Genomic DNA, 19,643 nt, shown 5'->3' on the forward strand with positions numbered 1-19,643 from the left:
CTTAGAAATGTGTTTCTGTTAATTGTTTTACATGTTAATTGTTTTACAGTGTACTTAAGTGATAGCAATTTTTCTGTAGTATGGGGAAAAAAAACCACAAATGTTTGCCTTCTTGGGAGGGAAGTAGGGTTTACATGAGGATATAAAAAGAGATTTATAAAAGGATGGGGAGAAAAAAGTGGTTGTCTTGGTCTGGAGCATATCATTTATGCATCATAAATCTGATACAGGATACAATACATGTTTTGTTGATTGTGTGTGTGATATAATGATAATTATCTGAAATGAGAGAGCTAGGAGGAATTTAGAAGAAATGGAAGGTAACAAGTCTTTTCTGAAGTTAGCAGGCAACATTATGGCTTAATTCAAATTCTTCCATACATGCAAAAAATAAAATAAAATACAAACACACACACACACGAAGGAACCAAAAATGTTCTGCAAGCAATGATAAAAATAATCAATTATTTACTGGTTTTGTAATGTTAAAATATTTCACCAAGGCAAGTTGCAGTCAAAAGTAATGTGAGTTATTTTGAAAATGGAAATACATAAAGATGCATTTATACAAGTGCAAGACTAGATATTTTACATAACTGTATTTCAATTAGAAGATATACAGTAAGTGCACACTTGATAACACTAAGCAGGCAAAACTTAACGTTAGTTTCATATACTGTTGCAAAGTTCATGCACAGATCTCTCCCATAGGAAAAGGGCCGTTCCAAATAATTCTTGCTGGGATGAAAAACAGGATGGGTTGCTGGTAAGGGTGTCAGCATGGATGAGGGTCAGTTATAGACATTACTTACTGTAATTTGTGATTGCCGTGGGAGAGGAGTGGCTGTTGGTGTGATAGTAATACTGCTGGTGATTTTATTGGTGGGTTTACTGGGTATTCCATTAGCTAGTGCTGGAGTTCTGTTATCTTGCACTGGGGTACAGGGGCTGACGGTCTTGGTACCGGTGAGAGCTTGGACGTAAGGACTTCCTAAGTGGATGTGGATTTTGTTATCCTCAGTAGTTATTACACTTGATCCCGTGCTGTTAGATCTCTGAAACTGCCATGACGACTGCCTGTCTGGGGATACTCTGAAAACAGCATGCTTGGCTCCCATTTCCAAAGGCTCTGAGGAGAGCATTTGTTCCTGAGAACTTGAGCCTGGTAAAGCCAATGGGGACATTGTTCTTTCAGGCGTTAAGGAACCACATGAGTCAGGAGTCTGAGATCTTGCAAAAGCAGCCATAGTAATGGGAGAAATGGCTTGCTCTGGGCTCATGTAACCTTCTGATGCTTTTGACTTCACAGGCGCGAAGGAGGCATTTTGAATAATAGTTATTCTTTGCTTGGGAGTGCCACAGTTAGGTATAACTGCTGTGCTCGTATAGGAGTGAGGACTTTCTGTAGTAGGACTTGTTATTTCGAGCGTTGCTGTGTTCTGCCCATGGTCTGGAGTTACTTTTATGTGCAGAGGTTGGCCAGGTGTATGGCTTAGCACTAAGTCTCCAGTCTGTGCACAGTTTCCATTTTGCTTTGTATGAATCTTTCCATTCTGGTGGTGGTCTTTGGACTTCATCCAAGGGATCCATAATTTCTTATGCATGGCATTCCCGATGGATGAGTTGCTTTTGAAAGCCACTGATTGTTCCTCCTCATTGCTGTCCTTGTCCTCATAATCACTGTCTTCATACAGCTGCCCATTTATGACTGCTCTCTCTAAAGGCATGAGGGTTTTGTAATCGGGTGGTTCGTTGTCAGCTGGATCTGTCTGGACTTCTTTAGAAAAAACCTGCAAGTCAGATATCCGCCTTCCATTAGCACCAGGTCTGAGGCTCTTACTGAAACGTCTGTACCTCTCTAATTCTTTTGTGAGGCTTTCCATTTCTCTTGCTAACTCCCTGTTCTTGTTTTCTTGTTGGGTGAGTTTCTTCTGTAAGACTGTATGATCACCTCGGAGGTGACAGATTAGGTCTTCTGTTGCCATGTATTCATGAATTTTCTCTTTCAGTGCATCTACTTCTCTGGAAAGGTGACTTGATTTAGCTTCTTCTTCTTTGAGCTTCTTAAAAAGACGCTGCTCTTGATTGGACTCTGCCTTTTCTGATAGTTTATACCTAGCTACTTCCATTTTCACAGCCTCCAGTTCCTCTGACAGGAGCTTGGCTTTGTCCCGTTCATTGACATATCTTCGTTCTAAAGACTCAAATTCATCTTCAGTTTTCATAAGATCGTCTTCTATGGCCTTCATTTCTTTCAGCTTCTGCTTAAGCCCCTCGACTTCTTGAGAAAGCTCTTTGATTTTGTTGTTCTCCTGCTGCAAGGAAGTGCTGGATTTAGTAGTCTCTTTAAGCTTATTTTTAAGAAATTCTTTTTCAACAGCTTCCAGTGACTGAAGTCTTTTTCTTAGAATGTTTACTTTGGAAGCAAGATCGTTTCCTTTCTCCTCTTCTGCTTTGAGTTTGTTTTTCAGCTCATCTCTTTCTTTTGTGACACTAGACACTTTTTCCTCTGCATCAGATTTTGATTTCAGTGCCTTTTTACTTTCCTCAATTAGTTTTTCTGTAATGGACATCACTTTATTTTTTTCCACCTGGAGCTGAGAAGTTGCAGCTTCCAGTTTTTCTTCTGTTTGCTTTATTTTTTCACTCATAGCTTTTCTTTCATCCACAAGCATCACTGTTAGAGTCTTCAGCTTTGTTAAATCTTCTTTGAGTGTGGACTCGGTTTTTTCTAACTTGCTTTCAATTGCTTCGAGCTCTCCAACCCTAGCTTTTAAGCCTTCCAGCTCAAGGGACAACTGCTTTGTAACCATTTTTTCCCTTTCTAGGTTGCATTTCAGGGAGTAGCATTCCTGTTTGCTTTTGTTGAAAGCATCCTCTAATTTCTCCAGCTCCATAATTCTTTTGTTGAGTTTGTCAACTTCCCCTTTAAGGTTCTTGCTCTGTGATGCTTCTTTTTCTAACTTTTTATTAAGTTCTCTGCACTGATCTTCCATTTTTATGAGCTCTTCATCTTTTCCTTCCATCTCCAGCAGTCGTTTCCTTAATTCCTCCACTTCAGACATAAGAGTGGAGTTCCCATATTCTCCCTTATTTATCTTATCCCTTAGGTCTTGCAGTTCATCTTCTGCTTTTCTTAAAGATTTATTGGTCTCTTCCAGCTCATCAATTTGCCTGCTGAGTGCATTCAGTTTTAACCGGAGCTGACGATTCTGGCTGTCTTCATTGGTTAGTTTGGCCATCATTGCTTCTTGATCTTGGGAAACCTTACTGTTTTGGACTTGAAGTTCAGCCTCCAGCCTGCTGGCTTTCTGTTCTTGCTCTTGGGCTTTTGCTTCAGCAAAAGCGAGTTTCTCATGTGCTTGGTCTGCAGAAGTAGTTAACTCTTGAATTTTTTGACTTTGTTGATTCAACTGCTCAGTGAGTCTTTGTTGTTCATCCACAACCATTAAAGCAAAGGATTTCAGTTTAGTCAATTCTTCTTTCAGTTTAGCTATTTTCTTGTTGTTTTCCTTCTCTTTTTTTTCTTGATATGCTGTTTCTTGTTCAAGAAGCTTTTTCAGTCTAGGGAGAGGAAATAATATAATATTTTGAAGCCATTTCAATGGGCATTTAAAAACACACTTGAAACATTATGACATCTGCCAGATGTGCATGAACATTCATTTGTAACTAGAAGCAGAGCTCTCCTTGTAGTGTCATAAGGAAGACCCTAGTCTTAGCTTTTCTACTCAGAATTCTTTTATAGTGGACACTTCAATAATTATCATTTACACTTAAAAACTTCTTTAGTTGTGCATCTTTAATTACATTTTTAGCTTTTGACAGGAATCAGCACAATGCAGCTGTTTGTTCTGCTCTGAAACAATGCTGATTTTGCTGTCTGCTGAGACTAGGTGTGTACATGCAGGTTATTTTGAAAATGCAGTAATCACAGTGGTTGAGAAATTAAATCAGTGCAGCCCTCAAGGGCAGGTATACTTCACAGCTTTATAAACCTCCTAATACCTTTAAGCGACTTGTAAACCATCCTGATCTTTTATTATGTTTATCATTAAACCTTTAATGTTGAAGTGTTAAAGTACGTGAAGGAAATGTACCCACACTGGGCTATTAGATGCGCTGACTAATGCCACTTTCTGAACAGTGCATCAAAGCAAAAAACCAAACAATGTCTCTGAGTCTGTCCTCTGTGGAAATACAGACCCTATTACATTATATCACCAAAAATCTTCTGTCGAGATAAATGGGAATGTAGGTTGTGAACATAAGAAGGCCAAATTTTCTTGCTCCCTGCTGGATTCGGGTTTGGTCTTATATTAAAAATTTGAAGATGAAGTGCATCTCTACTTTCTATGACTCTTGAAATTTTTCACAATGGTTCTCCCAAATCATTGCTTACAAATTTGTATTAATGCTGTCTTAACCAAGATGCAACAGACTTAAATTGTTCAAGGCCTGCGATTAGGTTGCACATTTGTTCATTTAAAATTCCAAGAAACCTCCAAAAATCTCAGATAATAATTAGGTTCTTTTGTAGATTTTTTTTCTTTGTCAGGGAGGTACTTGTACAGTGCATATGAGACAGGATTAGGTTCGGCAGCACCTCCTTTCAATTAGATTTTTCCCATCGCTGATCTATACGTTTAGTATGTTCTGATATTCAATAAAGTACTTAACAGCCTAGATTGAACTAATGAAGCTTTAGAATTTTATCATGCTTCACTGCTGTTCATATGATATATATTGAATTGCATGGAGTGGCAAGGAGGAGAAGGAAGTGCCTTTCAAGAGTGTTCTTCCACAGCTTAAGCACTTATTAGCTGAAACCCCTTGCTTTTTTTCTTTCCTTTTTATTCTTTTTTTTTTTTTTTTTTTTTTTGTTTTTCCTCTTTCTGATGATGGTAAGGATATATGATAAGGACTCTCCAGAGTAAGTACTGATGCATAAGGTTCCTGTTCTGCATTTGTGCCTGGTCAGTGTTGTGATGTCCAAGCAGGAAGTCTTTACACCTTTCCACTTACAAGCTTCTGTTGCAGCTAGCCTTTTAGTTCAGGAAGAACTTAGGTAATGGCATCCTTAGCACAGCTCTTTATTAGCTGTTGACTGACTGGAGGTATGTATTTCTGGGCCTGCCTCAGCAACATCCTCTTTGGTAGCATGGTAGCTTTTGTGCATGTAAAGAGGAAGCCCCTGCCATTCTGCAGCTGTCCGTCAGACTTGTGTGGTTTAATCACAGAATCATAGAATTGCTCAGGTTGGAAAAGACCTTCAAGATCATCAAGTCCAACCACAACATAGCCGTACTACCCTAACTCTACCAACCGGCCACTAAATCATGTCCCTGAGCACCACCACACATGTTTTTAAACACATCCAGGGATGGTAACTCAACCACCTCCCTGGGGAGCCTATTCCAGTGCTTATCAATCCTTTCTGTAAAGAAGTGTTTCCTGATGGCCAACCTAAACATTCTCTGGTGCAACTTGAGGCCATTTCCCCTCGTCATCTCACCAGTGAGAGGAGACCAGCCCTGCTCTTGCTGAAATCACCTTTCAGGTATTGAAAGAGAGCAATAAGGTCTTCCCTCAGCATCCTTTTCCCCAGACTGAACAGCCCCAGTTCCTTCAGTTGCTCCTCATATGACATGCTCTCCAAGCCCTTCACAAGCCTTGTTGCCCCTCTTTGGACCTGCTCCAGGATGAGGATACTCAATAGAAATCTATGACTATCAAATCTATTAACACCTTTACCACCGCCCCTACAGTCTTTATTTTAGTGCAGCAGTTTCACTACATTCAGTGTAATGAAATACAGTGTAGTGAAAAATTGGTGGAATGCGAAAAAACAGTAAACTGAGTTGATTTCGAAGTTGTCAAGCAGCCCCAAATTCTTTACAACAGTAGATTAGCGTAATATAGGGAAAGCTGACATGAAAAGGTGTAAGGGGAGAGGGAGTGGTTTGTGAAGTGAGCTCGGAAGAATGTTGCTGGCTGACAGAACAAGAGGTCTACACCATCTTCAAAGGCGGCTTTTTACTGTGTTGTCAGTGTATAAACTTGGGTCATCTTTTTAATGTTAGCGAGTCTGATTTCCTTTTAGAAAAAAATCACCCTCCCCTCCCCACCCTTGTCTCTGAATGCTTTAGTAGTGAAGTTCAATTGATGATTTACTGTTGCCATAGATATAAAAACCATAACAGAAGCACAACTAACGATTTCATTTGGAATAGACTCATTTTTTTTGTGTGTGCGTGAAGTTAGGACAGATTAATATGGATAAAATAAATTTGAGCTATTAGCCTGTGTTTTATTTTAGCTCGCTTTGTTGTAATTCATTTTCATAAGGCAAACTTAGCTAATGTGATTAATACCTAAATTAATTGAGATTTTACTCAACGCTTCTTTATTAACTAGTTGATATCTCTCTGGCCAAACAAAACTGTAATGCCACAGTGACTGATGCCCCTTAAATTGCTTTAGAAGGAAGACTCTTGGGCTAAATAATAACCCAACAATTCTGATTTTCATAGGAATGCTGTGCAATATTTTATGGTGCAACTAAGAGAATTGTTCATAAATAAATTGGTAAAGTCAGTTGGCAGATCTTTGAGTGAATAATCCCACAAGTCCTTCCAGTGAGCATTACGTACATGTACAGTTTGTATTATTTTCCCATTTTCCTTTTTTGTCATGTAACTTCATTTCCCAAGCTTTGATTCAGCAGTATGCTTGAGGTTCCAGCCCGAAGTGAGTGCTTATCTGAGAGAGTCTAACCCAAACTGTGATCAGTAATCATGTATTCCCATGGTTATTCGAACAGAAGTGCTTAAACGATTGGTAACTCAACTGGATTGTTGTATAAGCTGATAAGAATTTTCAAGAGATTTTGTTTCCTTGGTCATTCCAAAACACTCCAGGGTACGTGGAAATGTTTCTTTGATTGAAAACAAAGTACAATTTTAAAATTCAAGCAGACATATAAAGAAAATACTTCTAACCCCTTAAATCTATAACATGACTTCAATGAAGTCAAATTATGGAGCATAGTTAGAAGCTGTTAAATGATTTTAATGTTTTTCTAAATAGAAGAAAAGGGGTGTAATATTATTACTTTAATACATGTAATCAAATATGTTTTTGCACTAGCTTTTGGTGACTGTGGGACTGCAAAATGGAAACTGAATACTTGGTGGACTTTCTGCATTGCCAATGTTAAGTCTGGCTTCTCTTGTCTTCTCTTATAAAGTCTGGCCACATAAGTAGCGGAAAAGTAAAAGTGAAGATGTCACTTTGGGCCTGCTGTGTTTTTAGCCATACCATAAGGTTTAAAGCTACCAGGTCTATTTGAAGGACCCAAGTATGTTGGATTTGAAGGAGCTATTTGACCAAAAGCTCTAGCATGCGAAGGTCAGAAAAAGGTGGCTTTAAAAAGAAAAAAAGTAGAAATAAAATGAATAGATGCCCCCATCCCATAAAATATTTTTAGCATTTTCATTTCCAGTTGAATTTTGCGATCAAGTAATTTTGTTTTAGACAAAGGCAGGTATCTCATTTAGACAAAGCATTCATAGATAATTCCAAGGAGTTGACTTCATAGGACTACGAGAACCCTTTCTGAATCCAGGCCAGCAAAAACAGGCATTGGAAACTGCTTTTATGAACATGAATGGTAGGTAGTTAAAAAGAGTCAGGGCAGTGTCTTATTACTCTTTCTATGCGGCTTCTGTTATAAATTATTGTTTTATTGTCTTACTGTCCTACCTGTTTGCAATACCAGTCTTTTTAGCTTAAAGAAATACATTGTCTTTGTAAGCTCTCTGTTCATTGTAATTGCTTTTCTCAGTATTCATCCTATAGCTTCTTGTCCTTGATATCATGGATTTAATTGCGTTGTCTTGGGCTGTATGACATTACACTTAGCAGCACAACTTTTTAGCTTGCCTAGAATTAATCATTACTCTTAGGATTATAATAATAATTTTTAAATGCTTTTTAAAAATTTTTTAAGCAGTCACAGGGTGAATTCTTTAAGGGTGCTAGTGCAGCAGGTGTTGGCTTTTAAAGCTGGACTTCTGTCATCTCTTTCGCCAAACTACAGAGGAGATCTTAGCATATCTGTGGTGAGTATCAAGATTTTTATTTGATTCAGCAGAAATGGCAGAGATTTTGAATGTCATTGGTGATTTTTGGTAAGTTTTCAATACACCTATTTTTATTGAGCTCATGTGTTATTTCCTCGCTTAAACACGTGGCTTACCAGAGGTTCTGCAGGTTATAACATGAAGGAAACTTGCTTCTAAGGTTTTTGGGCATGTACTTGAATTTCCTCCTGTACAATGCAAATAAAAATGCTAAGCTGAAAGCTTTTAAATGTAGATGAAGTCATGCCTCTTCGTCTGAGGCATTCTTCCCAGTTAGCAATAAGCCACGGTCTGGCTTTTAATAAGAGAAGAAATGTGCTTCATCATTTCTGGTAAATCATACAAGTCGGTGTAATTTTTGACACCAATACAGTTAAGTATTTATTTTCGGCAGAAAGCCAGTCTGTCTGTGCCTTCCGCAGTTTGTGGCAATAAAATCTGGTTTGCTGAACTGGGTTTCTGGCCTTGGGGTGGCTGCACATTTCTTTTCTTTGCCTGCAGTCCTACTTTCTGATGCGTAGCTTTTATGAAGACATATGTTTTGGCTACTTTTATAGCTCTCTTTATTATCTTTATTGATGCTTCTTTTTTTTTCCCCCATCATAAAGAAAGTCAAAAGCCTTTGAAATTACAGTGGCAACAGCATACCATAGCTGTTGTGTAATCTGTTGCCTTTATCTGAATCAGTCAGCACTTCCCAACAGAATGCTTGCACTTACGTTAATATTTTTTTTTCCAGTATGTTATTTATGTATAGATATTTTAAATCATTAGTTTATACTAGGATGCAAATCTCCACAAAGGGTGTCTCGGCAGCAAGAGACTGTCTGTAAGGCAGATTTCCTGATAAGGAAATTTATTCTATTAAATGAGGACTCCTAATGAGGGGAGTGTGAGTTCTGCTTATTACTCCACAGACTACCGCAGAGAGGTAGTCATTGTTTTATCTGATGCTTAAAATGCTGACTTGCTTCAAGAGGCTTAATACAAGTCATATATGGTGAATGGCATTGCCAGTTCTGGGTTAACTTGGGCAAAATTTTAAATGGATAACCAGAAATATTTAGCTGTGATGCTGAGTAAATGTGAACGGGATTATTTGGTCTTTGAAAACCAAATTAATCTGTAAGAATAACACTGATTGTGGCCATGATTTCACAACTATTGTGCTTCTGAAAAATCATCCTGTGGGATAGAGATACAGATATTAGGACTGTGGTTGGAGTCATTTTAGTCCAGCGCTAAAATTCAGTTTCATTTTATCATAAATTTTATGTTAAACCTCGGTTTAAGAAACGTCTATCTTGAATTATGTCCTTTCCATATCTGGAAGTTTGTGTAAATCATCTATGAGAACATCATTCTTTCATAAATAAGTCTCTTGGCAATAACTGCTCGTATTTGCAAGTTATGAGTTCTTAATTCTGGCCTTTGATTTCTAGACTTGCAAATCTCAGGGCTAGCATTACAACACCTGAGACTTACAGGAAGGAGCAGGATTCTTAGACAGGAGTGAAGATGTTGCTATCCTATTCACTTGCAGACAGCTTTATTTTTTTTTTCTTGACTGCATATCCTGAAAAACATAATTGTAATGAGTTCTGTCTGACCACAGTAGTAATAATCTTTACTTGGGGTTAGCCTTAATAAGTCTCACAGAGTTCAGCTACTGGAAAGCATGGCACGATGAGCTGTGGTCTGTGTTGTGGTGCATTACATGTTGGAGATGTATGTCTTCCTTCCCTCTTTCTATTAACAGCTATTTCAGGTTACTTAATTATTCTTTGAAGTTAGTATCTATTTCTCTTGGCATTTCAGTGACATGCAAGTGTTAATCCTCTTCTGTTCAGAATTTAAATGGATGAATAACTTCACAGGCTCACAGGAATATGACTTGGGTTTTGCTGGTTAATAGTTTGGGATTTTATCATATTACCGTAGTGCATTCTCTCCTTCCCCCCAGCAAACTGCCTGTAAAGTCAGAAATAAAACAAGTAACTTCAGAATTTGGAACTCTTCAAATTTGCGTCAGCCAGGAAATTATAGTTTTGCAGATGGAAAGCTTTCTGAAGGAAATGGAAAGATGAACCACAAGAGATGTGGTATAGGGGTCAAAGCAACAAGACTGAGGCAAATCTTCTCAGTTACTAATCCAGGTCCTGCTTTTTTTCTTTTCATCTTAAACAAGTAAAATTTTGTGCCTGAGCTTCAGATTTATTAAAATGGAAAAGCAGTGTTGACTTACTATAACAGACCATTTTGAGAATTAATTCAAAGAGGCTTTAATGATACTGTTACTAGACAAAATAAGGCAACTAATGCTTTGTGTAATTTGTGAATTTTAAATGACAGTGTCACTATGACTTCAATTTGAATAAATTAAATCAGTAGGAAAGATCACGTGTCTTTATGAGCCTGAGCTGTGTATTTAATGTTTAATTATTTAATCATTACTGCTAGAGCGTTATTGCTTGACCACATGATGTTGAACTGTTCCTAGAATCACCAGTGTTATGAAGCACTTGGTACCATAGGGGTAAACAGGATAGTGCTTTCCCACCATTTTTACTCATTTTTATTCCCCGTGGGCAGATGTATGTGTTTGCATTCTCTGTATAGAGTATCTGTACTGTTACCACTGCAGACTTCTACCTAGTATTACAGTGCATGTAATACACTGTATGCTGTGTTTCCTGTTCATACAAGTGCCAACAGTTTTGTCTGGCTTTTTGTCTTGGGTATCTAATCTCCATCATTTAAGTAACTGATCAGTTTGCAGAAGTTACTTTTCAGACAGGGTGGTCAGGCACTGGAATGGACTGCCCAGGGAGGTGGTGGAGTCACCGAGCCTGGGGGTGTTCAAGGAAAGGCTGGATGTTGTGTTGAGGGACATGGTTTAGTGGGAGCTATTGGGAATAGGTGAATGGTTGGACTGGATGATCTTGAAGGTCTTTTCCAACCTTGGTGATTCTACGATTCTACGTTTTGAATCCCTAAATGTGTCAGTCATTTTAGCTCTATAAAAGTGTGTAACATTTAAGCCTTCCTTTCACACTTTTTGGTTAAATAAACGTGTTACTACTAGATTAAGACAACAGTCTGAAATTTGTTATCTCTAAACAATTTAGGTAATTCCTGCCTATAATTTGATTTGATTTCCTCCCCCCTCTCCCCTAGGTATATGATATTATAGTGCGTAGATTCAAGGTGGACCTCCACTTTACCAGTGCTCTTCTGGAGGCAGTTGGGTAAATAGATGCTTTTCTGCTACCTGATTCACCTGGAGCTGTACTGCTGTCCTGACCAGAAATGAGCACGATTGTGCAAGTATCCAATTCATACAAACTTTTTTTCTACTTTAATTAGTTAATATTTTTGGTATGACAGAAGATGGAATTTAGCCAACAAAAACACATCATGTTTCTCAGAGGAGACTGGTTAGTCATAAATGTCATTTTCCCATAACATTTACAGGAATTGGATGTTCTCTAAAACAATTTTAACACACGTTTAATATAGAAGTAAATGTCTGGGGCCACATTTTCATCTAAGGGCAATATAGGCATTGTGCCTCTCTGTTATGCTGGCATGGCTTTATTTGTATGTTATTGGCTAGCAACAATGATAAAATTTAGAATTTTCCATGCTCCCATGCATGCTTCTGTTGAACTGAGAGGCTGAACTTTCTGCTGCCACCAATGCTGGGTAGGCTGCTCAGTCATACAGTAGCCACTTGCTCTAAGGTGGAAGTTGGCTGCAAACTGGGACGCGTTCTTCATGTACTCAATGAACATGACAGGAATGTATGTGCTTAAATTGTAATTATTACATTTAGATTAAATATTGCAAGATAAATGTTAATGGTACTTCAGTCTAGAATGGGATTTTCTGAGAAGGCATTGAGTTCTCCATCATTTTGAGGAACGGGAGATACATAAAAAGAATCGGACAAACATTCCTCAGGCGTGACGTCAGTGTCATCACTCCTGTGTGGGAGGACAAAACTATGTGGCTTCTTGAAGTTCTGCTCATATCCATAAAGTCTTTATTATATACATACATCCTAGGAAAAAAATAAACCCTTTTTGGTGTGCTTTGCTTCTGACGTAGCTCTGTGTATAATAAACTCTGGGTGCTTGAAGGCTGGGCTGGGGTAGCACCCCATTCTACTTTTTTGGGGCAGAAAACATGAACCTCAGTTTTTACTGAAAATTTAGACTGAGATGATTAAGTTTTCTGTGATGCAGAGTTGCACGAAGCAGTGCTGTTAAGGCTTCCCAGAAAAGCAAGGGATTTTAATATAATCAGGTTTGTTGATATGGATGCAGTTCTTTCTAGTAGCTAAGACTGGAAGCAATAAGAACAGTTAATAACACTTACATAAAACAGAGATTTCCCTTTGAAGCTAAACATACATCTTTTTCTTAGTGGCCTGTTAATATGAAGGTATCTGTTTTCTCTAAAATGGACTTTTCCAGCACTTCACCTTGGAGGACATAAGTGAAAAGGAGACTGTAGGAATGCATTACAGTGTAGTTCACTGGCTAAAGATAGCTTTGAAGTGAAAAAGTGATGAAGGATGCTGTTAGTTTCCAAATCAGTAGTATGGTTCCTTCCAAAATTGTATTAAAACTATCCTGGTATATTACAAATTGCTTCTCAGCACAGTTTCATGTATTGAAGCTCCGATTCTGTGGACATTGCTGCCTGGGAAATAACTCAATTCTTTGCCATCTGTCCTAATCCTCCAAAATGTTTTGCTCTATGTCTCCTACATCTGAATGTGTTGAGACTTGAAGTGTGAGATGCTTGGCTGTTGTGTTTTCTCTTGTTTCAGTAGGACACTGGTCCACCTTGGCCTGGGAATAGTCAGTGAATCATTTAAAGGTGCAAAGCCAAGGCATTTAAAGCATTTAAATCCTTAGCATAGATGCTCTTGTTGGGCATTTACATTAACATTCTCCAAACTGATCCTCTTCAAGAGGATCTTTCACTGTTTTAGAATGTAGGATGGAAAGCTACAATTGAGAGCTATAGATGATAGTCCGAGAATTTTCTTTTACTTTTGATGTTTTAGTAAAGAGGAAAGTCCGTGAATTTCTATTTCCCTTGCCCCTTCAAATAAAGACTTTTGGACTCCAGGTATTCCCTGATCTTCAAACAACTGTTAGTTCAGTCAAGCAATCTCTACCTCATGATTGTACCCCAGACTGATTTATAATTGAGTATCATTATGTGACTGAAGGGCATTTGGCTACGTGCCCTATTTGATCTCTTTTCTTGCCTCTTGGCTGATGATCTGTGATGTTTAGGTTACATTTTCCTATTTTCAAATGTCACTATAAATGAAGGACCTGTAGTATGCTTTCATGTACAGTATGTTTCTGATGTAATACATTTTAGCTTTTATCATTAATTAAAAAAGTTATTTCAAATGCTGAATATAAAAAAGACACCATTATCTCTAGACAGAACTTGCTAGTTGTTTGGTTTAACTAGAAATATGCAAAGGTCACATACAGGTTATAAAAAGTTACCTTGTCAAATTCTGATATTTTCCCTCTCAGTTAATCCTGATTGAAACAGGAGAATTTAGCCATTTACAAAGATTCTCAAGCAGAGAATGGGAACAAGGCAAAGACAAGCAGACACTTTCCTAAAGGCTCCTTTCTATGTTGTTGTGCATTTTTCCTTCTCCTTTATAGAGGTTAGCAAAATCTTTAAGCTTTAAGATTACTGTCAGCTTTTCTCTGCTATTTTACCAAAAGAGAATAAAGGTGCCACCTCTTAGCAGAAGCCTAAACACTGTTATCCTTGCTTTTTGCACTACATGCAATCTATTTTATCTAACTTGGAATGTCCTATCTAGAATTTGTACTTGAGAACTTTGCTTCAGAGGGTTTATATCCCCAATCCTGTTAACCCATATGCATCCAAATGTGTATAATGATTTATATATTAGACTTGGTTTTAGAAACACGTGTTTTAGGAGAAGTTTTAAGTCTGCCAAAGTTCATGGTGGCCTTCTCACTGAAGGGAATTCCATATTTAATTTAAGATTGATGTGGGCTGCTAGTCAAAAGATTTTCTCTTTACATGAAAAAGTATATGGTGCTATTTGCAGGTTAAGAAAATGTTTTAGCTTTGAGCATTAGCAAATTGCATTTTTTTCCCATGTTCCTATACACTAATAGCTGTTGATGAGTTAGTTCTCAGAGAGCCACATCCAAGTTAATACGAGCAGTGCTGGATTTCAGACACATAGGTCAGGGGCTAGCTGCTCTGAATGTGGTGCTGTGGTACCCCCAAGTTCAGGAGGCCAAACTTTAAGGTACAAATTAGGCTCACTTAATTCACTTTCCTCTTCTTTAGGAAGGGATCTGAAAGTGGAATGACTGAAGTTGAAGTACTGCATAACTGAGAGGAGCATTTTAAAGTTTAAAAACTAAAACAACTGTGGCATTTGTTAAGCTGCTTCTGAGAGATCTCTAAACCTTCTAACCTATTGTTTCCTCTGACTTCAGTGTAATTGTTGTGTTCCTTCCCAGGCCTTTGGAAGCCTGTAAAGGACAATGAAATTTGGTTCATGTATTGTTTTACTTCCCTGAAATGTATGCAAGATTAATCCACCAGCCCACGTTTAAAAAGAAATAATGGTAAGGCTTTTCAAGGTCTCAATGTTGATTGTGTTGGATATTGTATAAACATGAAAACTGAATGTTGTTTGTCCTGTTGGGTGTGAATGATGCTGGCCAAAACATCTGGCAAGATTAGCAGAAAGGTTTTTTATAAACTAGAAATGGTCTTATTGTGGAACTGTGCAAAGATCATAAACGCGTCTGATAGCTAGGTATTTTTTTCCTTGTCCGAAGTATTTCAGTTCACTCTTAGCATCTGCATTCTCTGTCATGTTCATCAGAGCTTTGTGTACCCTGCCTGTGGTACTTCTCTAACGGTTTGTGGAAGCCTGAGCTCGGGTGGGCTCTGCAAGTAGGAATTCTGCTTCTTGACCATGGCAGCCACTCTCTGGTGGTCAGCAACAGGTTGCCACACACAGCTCAAGGCTGAAGAAAAGTGTGTGTAATGTCATCACGACATGCACAATGAGCTGTAGCAGAAGGGGTGACTTCTGCAACAGAGGAAAAAAAAAGTGTGTTTATCAACCTGAATGACTTGTAGTTGTTTTGAAGCGTTGCCTAACAAGGTCAGTTTGAACTCTCACCCTCAAGCTTTCTGTTTTATAATTAAGGGAGGGTTGCATGGTGCTGGTGCTGGGTGTTCGCTTGTCTTGGATAACCTGGCGCTCACTTACTGCAGGAATGTTCCCCTGCTCTGTCACCTCGGTTCTGTCACTCTGCTTAGCCAGCAATGCTTCGGGTGGGACTGGCTTTGTACTGCCTTTAAACAGGAGGCTACGCTGTGCTACTGAATTCTTAATAGCATGTCCTTGAACTCCTGAACACTCGAGGATGGTGGGCATGCTCTATTGGTCAAGCAGCGAGGTGCTGTTCTGACCTCCCAGAGACAAGATGGTGCCCCAGAGTTGCAGTCAGAGTGGTTCTTGTCTCACTAGCAGGAAACACAGCAAACCTCAACATCAGTGGAACAGACTGAGAGGTGTTAAGACACAGAATGCCCATTACCTCACATAAGCACAAGCTCAGCCTTGTGCTTATATGTACTCATATGTGCTGATTTAAAGTATTTCAGCAATGTCTCCTACCCTCTTAGGGGGCAGGAGTGAGGGACTGAAATTAACTAAGCCTTCGACTACATTGAGAAAACTTAAGATAAACCTTGTGGATATCCATTTATGAAGAATCCATTTATGAAAAGACAAACCCAAGCAGTGAAAGCTTTTGTTTTTTAATGGTAAGGCATGGTTTCTAATTCACATCAATTTGATGACAGGCTGGAGGATTAAAGGGAACTATTAATGAGTCAGAATTAAATTTTATAGGATGGTTTTTAAAGGCGAGTCTTCCTACATTATAACCTCCTTAGTACTCTCTGACTTAGATATTTTCCAGGGTATTTTAATTGCATCTGTAATGAGCTGTGTTCTGGTGATACCACACCCAGGATCTGAGAGAAGCTGTGTGCAGGAGAGCTCCCAAGGAGTGTTGGCTGTGCACTTTCCCATGCCAGCCTACCCCGATAAAGGACTTTTTCTAAAGAAAAGTGCCAGCTTTTAAGAACTGACATGAAATGCAAACTGTCGCTGCAAGTAAAATCAGGCTGTTTGGTTTTCTTTTATTTTTTTTCCTCCCATGACAATGACAAATGTGATAAATCATTCCAGCATTAGGTAAGTAACGCAGGGGTGATGTTATTAAGCCAAATCAAGCAGTGACTTGCTTATACTGGTACTGGTGGGGAAAATAAAATAAGGGCAAGTTAAATACGTTGATCCATGAGATCAATCTCTAAAAATTCCCCTATCAGCATTTATGTGACATCGGTCAGTGGAAGGAAGGGAGTGACAGGGAAGGAACAAAGGGTCAATGCAGTTAGATAGGAGGCTGACCCTCATTTCTGGAGGAGGTGCTTGCTCCTAAAGCACTTTCTCTTTACATTACCTGTTGTAAAAAAAAAAAAGTTGAGAGGTACAGAGAAAGTTAACAGAAGAAATCCAGGTGCTGAAGACTGAATTACATGATTATTCTTTCCCTTTACAGTTTTCTTTCCTCTTAGTGTTAAGTGATATCAGCTAACATTTTGTTTACTTAAAACTCGATAGTTTCGAGACATACTAGGAAATCTATGACAAAACAAAGGCACACAATACTGTGGGGGGGTGGGGTGGGAAACAACTACGAAAGATGTTGTTATACCCAAGTCTAATTATTTTGGACTTTTACCAGTAGAAATTAGATCAAAATTCGTCTTAGAGGTGTAAGGCAAAGAATGTTTTCCCTTTAGGTGTGTGGAAGACAAACTATGGGAAATGAAGTAGTTTTATTTTTTAACAGATATCATGATTTGCATTAGACTGGTAGTACTCACAGTACAGATGACACTTAGGATATTATCAAAATAATATAATGATACACATTGCCCTTATTCTGTTTTGGATTTGGAAGAGCTGAAGTAGTCTCTTAGATATGGATAGGCTTTCTTCTATTTCTAGTTACTACCTTCATAAAACATGTTTATTGCATTTATAGTATTCCTGCAAATGCTTTTTACTTTATCATACTGTAGTCCTTTGAGTTCAGCCTCTCCTTTTCCTTCAGATATATGCGAAGGGCTGCTTATTAATTCTGCTTTTTAACATGTCTTTTCATAATTTAGCTAACATTTCCACATTATAACTTGCCAATGCATTTTTAAAGTATTAAATTGACTGAATTTATAATGTATAGGAATCAAAATTTATCAGGGAAGGAGAATTAGGTTGCTAGTCTGCAGCTACAATAGAATAGCAAGCAGAAGGCTTGGTAAGGGTTTAGGATGCCAGTCTGGGGTGTTAGTTTTCTAGTATAAACTTCCATTTGTTCTGCTTTATGGGCTTTGTTTCATTCCATATATACTAGACATTGCTCCCGTGATTCTGTAGTCTGGTGCACTGATGGCATCAACAGAAGTGTAAATTTTGCTTGTTACAAGAAAAACTACCTTGGAAACATGACAGCTATTTAAATGCCAGGGTTATTATAATATAATATAATATAGAAATACCTGAGTTATGTTTGAAAGGAAGTGTATATCTATAAAGGATTTTAGAGCCATGTAGAGAATGACTACTTAAATACTGTTTGCTACTTGTTTTTAGAGGAAAAATGTCCCGAAAACATTCACAAGGGATTTCAGTTCTCAGTCTCCCATGCCTTGTGTGCAGGATAGAACAGGAATGCGTATGGCTGTATAATAGCAGCTTAAACTTTTCTGAACAAGGATTCTGAAGGGTTTAAAGCACTGAATGAAACTAAATAAATAAAAATCTCCACACTTTCTGCTGCCTGTACTAGTAGCTACGTAGCTCAAGCCTGTACTAGTATTTTGTAGCTACGTAGCTTGATATTAAGGAAAACGAAAACAACAAAACCAGATTTTTCTTCTTTCAAGTAGAGTTTGTCCGACTTTCAAGGTCTCGCGGCGACATTTGGAAGCGCACATGAGCCTCAGGAGAGCATTGCTTGGCAGCCTGAATCAGCAGGTAGCACAGTGGAGCTGACCTGAGCGCAGTTGTTCCTACAAGCGGAGATGTGACAGCTCCTCAGCCCGGGGACAGGAGCGCGTCCCCGCAAATTGCAGCTGACAGCCGCAGGCTGTAGCCGAGCCTACCGGGTGCCCATCCCGCTCTGCAGCGGCTGCTCTCCTTCGAGATTCGTTTGCTCGGTGACCGGGATTTAAAGTTTCCTTCTCACCGTCTGACAGCTCAGCGCTGCTGTGACTTGACACTTGCACACAAGACACGGAAGAGGGAAGCAGCGTGTAGAAGTTGGGAAGTTTGTCGATCTCCGAGCTAGTCGCAACTGCTCGGTTCAGACGGAGCGCAGCCCCACGGGCAGAATCGTGCTGGTGGCAACTCACGCGTCGCCCCATGAACTACAGCAGAAGTTGCTCAGAAGTCTGAGCATACGCTCAGCACACCACCTGTGCGGATAAGGGCAGCGCAGAGGGGCAGGAGCCCTACCTGCCGCGTTCCCACGCAGCTGCAGTGCAGCCGCGACGTTACCCGGCTACGGAGGAGCTCCCGCATCCCTACCTCCCTCCTTCCTCACCGCTGAGTTCACCCCTCCTGTCGTCTGCTCTGCACCTATGCCAGGTTACAGGGAAATAGGATGCTCTGCCAGCAATCCCGGTGAAACCTGGCGGCTTTCACCCTTTTTCCTCAACGCTCTTCCGTAAGCAGGGTCCCCGCAGGCCGTCCCCGCCCGCCCGCTCTTACCTGCCGCTCCCGTAGCCGCTAGGGAAGAGCCGGCTACGCGGGACCGTGCGGGCTGCGCGCCTCCCGCCGCCGCTCCGCCGGCAGCACTGCGGGACGGGCGCCGGGCGGCCCGAGCCTAGGCGGCATGACGTCATGGCCGCGCCATATAAGGCGCCGCGCGGCGAGCGGGCTCGTGGCGGCGCGGCGCTGCGGGGAGCCGTGCCGCCAGCCGTGCCCCCAACCGTGCCCGCCGGGTCGTGGCCCAGGGACCACGGGGGAACGGTCCGGGCTGCGGCAGGTCACTTGTAACGCAGGCACTCGAGCTGTTGGCTGATCAGCTGTAACGCTTTGCAGTTAGGCTGGAACTTGAAAAAAGAGGGGGTATGTCATATCCAACCGCATCTCCCTTAGTAACTTGTCCCGAAGGGGTTATTATTATTATTATTATTCTTTAATTATTTTTTATTTTTCTCTCACTTGCTTTTTCCCGTGACAGAAAAAGTGATCTTAGCTCAGCTCCTCGGAGGGTGATAGGAACTTCAGCCTGTTCTTTTTTCTCCCCTCCTTCTTTAAAGAGTCGGGGTCTGCAGAGGATAGTATTTTATTTCCTGATGATGTAACTACCA

At 39.8% G+C, this 19,643-nt stretch overlaps 2 protein-coding genes across 6 annotated transcripts in view; one reads left to right on the plus strand and one right to left on the minus strand.

Annotated features, from left to right (window-relative positions):
- CMSS1 (cms1 ribosomal small subunit homolog) overlaps positions 1-19,643 on the plus strand; it is a 230,348-nt gene that overhangs the window by 15,452 nt on the left and 195,253 nt on the right. The gene's annotated exons all lie outside the window — the stretch shown is intronic.
- Positions 1-19,643, minus strand: part of FILIP1L (filamin A interacting protein 1 like) — a 198,645-nt gene that overhangs the window by 12,156 nt on the left and 166,846 nt on the right. For 4 of the 5 annotated variants that reach the window (XM_042866563.1, XM_042866566.1, XM_042866565.1 and 1 more), the window contains one exon: positions 813-3,564. In XM_042866563.1, coding sequence (XP_042722497.1) covers positions 813-3,564 — 2,752 coding nt within the window. Of the gene's footprint in view, positions 1-812; positions 3,565-19,038; positions 19,115-19,643 lie in introns of those variants that run through there. The other variant, XM_042866567.1, reaches the window with a different exon arrangement.

This window comes from Lagopus leucura, unplaced genomic scaffold, assembly GCF_019238085.1.
Source record: "Lagopus leucura isolate 7727_CA_CO unplaced genomic scaffold, USGS_WTPT01 Super-Scaffold_100001, whole genome shotgun sequence".
NCBI classification, from domain to species: domain Eukaryota; kingdom Metazoa; phylum Chordata; class Aves; order Galliformes; family Phasianidae; genus Lagopus; species Lagopus leucura.